Source organism: Symsagittifera roscoffensis, chromosome 9 (genome assembly GCF_963678635.1).
Source record: "Symsagittifera roscoffensis chromosome 9, txSymRosc1.1, whole genome shotgun sequence".
In the NCBI taxonomy this organism is placed as follows: Eukaryota; Metazoa; Xenacoelomorpha; order Acoela; family Convolutidae; genus Symsagittifera; species Symsagittifera roscoffensis.
In genome coordinates, this window is record NC_087070.1 from 47636041 (window position 1) to 47641583 (window position 5543).

General features: G+C 45.4%; 1 protein-coding gene across 1 annotated transcript; it reads right to left on the minus strand.

The window, feature by feature from the left end:
• Positions 1-4474: 4474 nt before the first annotated feature.
• LOC134854866 (zinc finger protein 525-like) lies at positions 4475-5197 on the minus strand. Its single transcript, XM_063871225.1, has one exon. It carries the CDS (start codon positions 5195-5197, stop codon positions 4475-4477), a length of 723 nt encoding a protein of 240 aa, XP_063727295.1.
• Between the last annotated feature and the right edge of the window lie 346 nt (positions 5198-5543).

Here is a 5543-nt window from a genome sequence, read left to right on the forward strand (position 1 = left end):
GGAAGGGTCTTCTCGTTCGGTTTTCATGTATTTTATGCTTTCACGATCTACATCTTGAATCGTGAAACTGGTCTCTTTTGGGTCCGACGTCATTTCGTTCAGCCATTCCAAGACACGCAGATACGTCAAGTCTTGTTCATATGACTGCTGTTACTCGTCGTCGAATTCTACCTCGGGTTTCGACCGGTCATCGACCCACTCATTGCCGTGATCATCGACTATGTCAATGTCCTGTGACACAGTTATTTCTTCTAGACCCACTATTTCTTCCACTATCTTCTTTAGGTCTATCCTGTCAATTACAAAATCGTCGCCGTAAGGGTTATATTTCTTCTGGGATCTTGTCCTGTCATTCTTACGAGTCTGTATCGTGAATGGAAGATCCGGCTCCAAGATCCTAGGAACCTCCCTTTGTTCAGGGTCCTGTCAGTCCTTCTCTGCGTAGGGTAAAATTTCATTGTCAGCTTCAATCACGTCATTTGGTTCCAGGTCCAGTGGTGTACTTGTTCCTTCCTCTATGACCTCATTTCCATCGTTCTTTTCCCTGGTGCCCTTCTCATTGACCTCACAAGCAGGGTCCATCATTAGATAATCCCCTTCTTCCATGTCTGCAGGTATACACCAGTCTTCTGACGATGGATTGTGTGGCTTAATGTTTTCGTAATGAGCGTTTCGGCCTGTACTCAGTCTATAATAGCGTCCCTCCTGGTGCACCTCCGTAATCATGAAGGGTCCCCTCCAATTTTTTAAAAGCTTTTTCGTTCCTTTCGGTGGTATGACGTTCTGAAATACCAATACGTAGTCCCCTACCGAGTAAGCTTTTGCACCAGCTGCTTTCTTATCAAATCTTTTCCTCTGCCTTGCCTGTGCTTGCTGAGTATTTCGTCTACACAAGTCATTCAACTCTTGCTGACGTCTAATTACATCCCTCACATAGACCTGTGGTGACGTCTTCTTCCCCTCATACTCTGGGTAGAATAAAGTCAAGGGCAAAGACTTCTCGTGCCCGGTCAGCATCATATGTGGGCTAACTCCGGTGATGGAATGTTGTGTGCTATTGTAAGCTCCCATCACCTGTGGAAGATATCTGTCCCAATCGCTCATGTACCTGGAACAATATACCCTCAGCATCGACACTAACGTTCGATTCTGCCTTTCCATTAAGCCATTTGTCTGTGGATGGTATGTCGTGGAGTGAGCTTGAGCAACTTGTGAGCGTCTCATTAGCTCCTTCGTGAGTTCTCCTACGAAATCTGTTCCGTTATCCGATTGAAACGTCATCGGACAACCGTGTCTCGCTATCCACGTATTGATCAGGTGATCGCACGTCTCTTCCGCCGAGGCAGTTAAGCAGGGCACGGCATCTGCATACTTCGTGAAGTGATATATCATGACCAATACCTGATTATAACCACTGTCTGTCATGCATATCTTTTGGTGATCTATCTGAACCACCTCGTTGAATTCAGACGACTCGATCTATTGCAAGGGAAATCGCAATTTCCTTGGATCCTTGACCTGTTGGCATGACAGACATGCTGTTACCCACTTCTCGCATGCCTTCTTCATTCCAGGCCACTCAGAGGATCCTTTGATAAACTTTGTCGTTCCCCCGATGGCCCATCTGATCATGCGACCTGAACAAGAGTTCTGTCTGATAGAGTTGCGGCAACACTATTGCGTTATACTTTTATAGGACTTTGTCTTCATCTCTTCTCTTGCAAGCCACAATCCCGTCCTTGTTCAAGTATAACCTTCCCTCTTTCTGCATGAAATATTGTCTCAGGATACGGTAACTGTCTTCCTCAAGGTCCCCTTTGTCCGGAGAACCATTCTCGATCCACCTTTTCAGGTTGCTTGTCATGCGGTCATTTCTCTGCGCCCTTAGAAGATCCGAGAGTCTGTATCTCGCCTTCAAGTACGTCTTCATGACCCTCATCTGACTATTCAGCTCATTGGGTTGGTGTGTGTCTTCCTCCATCTCAACGCACCAAATCTTCGCCAACGGCTGTGTTTCTTGTTTGAACGGCTGAAGATCAGTCCTGACTACCTCTTTTGTGGCAACAGACTTATCGAACGTTTCGATACCGCTATTGTTTCCAAATCATCCGCTGCGTCGTCAAAGACTCTTTCGCTTGGTATGAGGTAGCGATCACTATCAGGATCCTGGTACACCTCTCTATCCAGATCCCTTGCACGAGTGTCCACTAGTAGTGTGTGGATTGCTAACTCTGACAGTTCCGATCCTGAGCTCGAGTTCCTGTCTGAGTAGGTGTCAATTTTTGAGTTTCGGGAGTTGTCATCTGTTGAAGAGTCTGCGACGGAGTCTGCACCACCTCCTGGGTCAGTTCTTTGCTTTCTTCTCATCCATCTGAACTCCCCGGACACAACTTTGTTCTCCAGGTCCTGCTTCCCATCAGGAATTTCCTCATCTACATCAGACTCCCCGGACAAACTTCCTTGTCCCGGGTGTTGATCTTGTACTCGCTGGCTCTTCTCATCGTTCGTCTCCCCGTACAAACAATTTTGCACCAGGTTTCGTTCTACCTTTTCACCATCTTTATCCTGGTCCACAAAGATAACGGTTTTCCTTCGCGTATTGCTCCCCTGATCTGATGTTAATCTGATTTTATTCTGGTTTTCTTCCAAAATGGCCGTTTTTGACGCTTCTCAGATTTATTACGTCATCACTTCGAATTTTTAAAATTTCAAAACACCAGAATATCTTGATCCTCACCGTTTGACTAATCGTCCCAATAACGTTGTTAATCTAAACGGGAGGGTCGGATCACATCTTGTCTGGGGGGATGATTTCTACTAATTTTTAACTTTCTTACTGTTTTTGGTTTTTTCGGTTATTTTTTATGTTTTTTGTTTTTCTTGGGTACCATACTACTATTTGTTTGGTTTTACATATATCTTTAAGTGTTTTTGGTCACGGACCACTCAGGAGATGACGGGACGCCGAAACCCCCCACCCTTCCTGGTTCGTGGGGGGGTTTCGGGTTTTAGCTGCTAAAATTTCGAATCCATCCAATCTGCAATTTTGTCCATTCTGGTCGAATATCACAGTAGTGTAACAGTCGCCTACTCAAGTCACATTTGACGTTAAAGAAAAATAGGCCCTATAACCATTGGCTTAAGAGTCAGGGACACTATCTCTTGTGTTTTTCTACCTCGAACGGTCGGAGCCAATTCGGTTCACTTGCGACGTGAGACTAAAACCCCCATTACAGCTTAAAGGCCACTACCAAAAAACCCCCCGCTCTAGGAAATAAGAACGCCCCATACTTAGGTCTCAAAATACCCAAAATACGCGAACGCCGTTAAAAACAGGGTCGAAACAGTCCGTACAGTTACTTTTTATTAGACAGTGGAACTTTGATCCGATTCAGATGGATCAACCTAAAACTCTCCTTACCTCAACATAACAATTATAAAACACAATCAAAAAAACTAAATTGGGAACTCACATACAAGCACACTCGAGAATTGGAGTAACTAAATTAAGTAGCGACTCTAGCAAAAATGTAATAACTTGAGAAGTTTGCTATTAACAAATTCCAGCAAAGGAAATGAGTTTTCACTTTAGAATTAAAGTTTTTGGTTGGACCAATGGGAGACTTCGGTTGCCACCTTTCCACCAAAGGTTCAATCTGGTCCACTTCGAATCAATATACTCTTCTTTCGTAATCGTTCTGTTTCCTATTTCAGGATAGGACAGCTCTACTCTCGTGTAATTTTTATAGCTGGAAATTGCGAATAGCAATTTCCCGCTGCTTTTTTTGACTACTTTCCCGCGATTGTAATTCGGTTTTTCTGATCTTGCATTTCTGAGATTTGCAGTTGTCGCGAGAAAGTTGAGCTTGACAGACTCAATTCGAGTTTTTGAAAAATTACTTTTCACCACAAAATTACGTTGTTCGTATTGCTCAAGGTCAAACTTCCGAATATGACCGACTGGCACCTACTCCCGGACTCAAGATCGATATCCTCATCGCGTATCGCCATCTGCCATTGAATCCCCAGAATGTTGAGTGTTGCCCAAGATACAGTGCCAGTGGTCATTTACAGAAGTTTGCAGCAGATTTAACTTTATCTACACCCCAAAGTTCACAACCATGTAAAATTGTCACACTATCGCTGAACAGCAATCAAAATTTGCATACACCTGCACCTTAAATTTCCGCTTTTGAAGCTAAGGATTAAAATTTCTTTTGTTTTATCCAATCGGAAAATTGTCATGAAGCATTTTGATATATATATTAATTATAGCATATTAATAACAATATTTCGTTTCGTTAAAATTTATTTTTCGTGACTTCAGATTTCATCCGAGTTCACACTCGAGCCCCTTTCCTTCCCTCTCAAGACTTAAGAAACCCTCATTGAGCCCCCTGCTCATTTCGTATTCCTAGCCTTTGAGGTGCTAGTGCCTGATGAGTTTGACGCCGTCTTCTTCTTCTTTTGTCATTTACGCCCCGTGAGGGGGCCTTGATTCCCAGTTTCCAGGACATGTGATCCTGTGTCTTGAAATGTTGTTTTTTGTCACCCAAGTACCGCATTCTTCGCATTGGATTCTGGCTCTCGTTCCGGCGAATCGTCCTGTGATAATGGTGTTGGTTACTTCTGGAGCTGTCGGGTGCTCTCCTCGACAGGTCCTTCGGTGTCTTGCCATGTTGATCAACGACAGAGACTTCTGACACTTCGGACAGAACCCACCCTGACCTCCTTGGCACGCCTTGAAGTGGTTCGTCAGAGCAGCCTGGTCCGACAAACTGTCGTTGCACTTTAGACACTTGTAGTCTACTGACTCCCTTCTGTGTGCTTTTCTCTCGTGATTCGCCCGTCCTCCTTTTGATGCGCACTTCTTGTCGCATCCGTCCCAGCGGCAAGGCCAACCGCTGTCACTTATTCTCTCTCGATTCCATTGTGAGCGGGCCGGTTTTTCCGATCCTCTGTGCCAGTTGCACATTTGCGTCTCCCAGTTTTTGAGGAACGTCCTGCGATCTGTAACGGTCTTCTTCCATCGTTTCCGGCCGTTGGTGAGGTTCTCGCTGTTGTCGTCTTCATGTCCCGCTTCTTTCAGCAGTCTGCGCCAGTACTGGATGGTGTTGCCTCGCGAGTTCCCACTGCGTGTCCTCTCCATGTCCCAGGATCCGAGGACGGCTTTCTTCACAATCCTCTCATCCGACATTCTGAGAACGTGGCCCATTCGCTCTAATGCTCTGCACTCGATCTTGGTCCTTATCGATTCAATGTTCAGCTGTCTGCGGAACTCGTTCAGTTGACTCCTTCATTCTGCATCCTGATCAGTGTGAGAGGTTTTCCATTGTTCCACACAAACCTGTAGGCTCTGTCTGCAACGCTCTGGAACTTCTGGATGTCGGTCGGTGTCCATGCTCTAACGCTACAGTCGAACAGGAGAGTGGACTCCACTACGGCTTGGACCACCAATGCTCTGGTGCGCTTGGAGAGGCTCGCATTCCAGAGCCATTGCTTCACTCTGCTCCACGCGTAGTACCCTCTCTTGATCCTGGCTC

Bases quoted from the DNA above. Each gene is read 5' to 3' on its own strand.
- LOC134854866 (XM_063871225.1), bottom strand. From the start codon at position 5,197: ATGTCGGATGAGAGGATTGTGAAGAAAGCCGTCCTCGGATCCTGGGAC.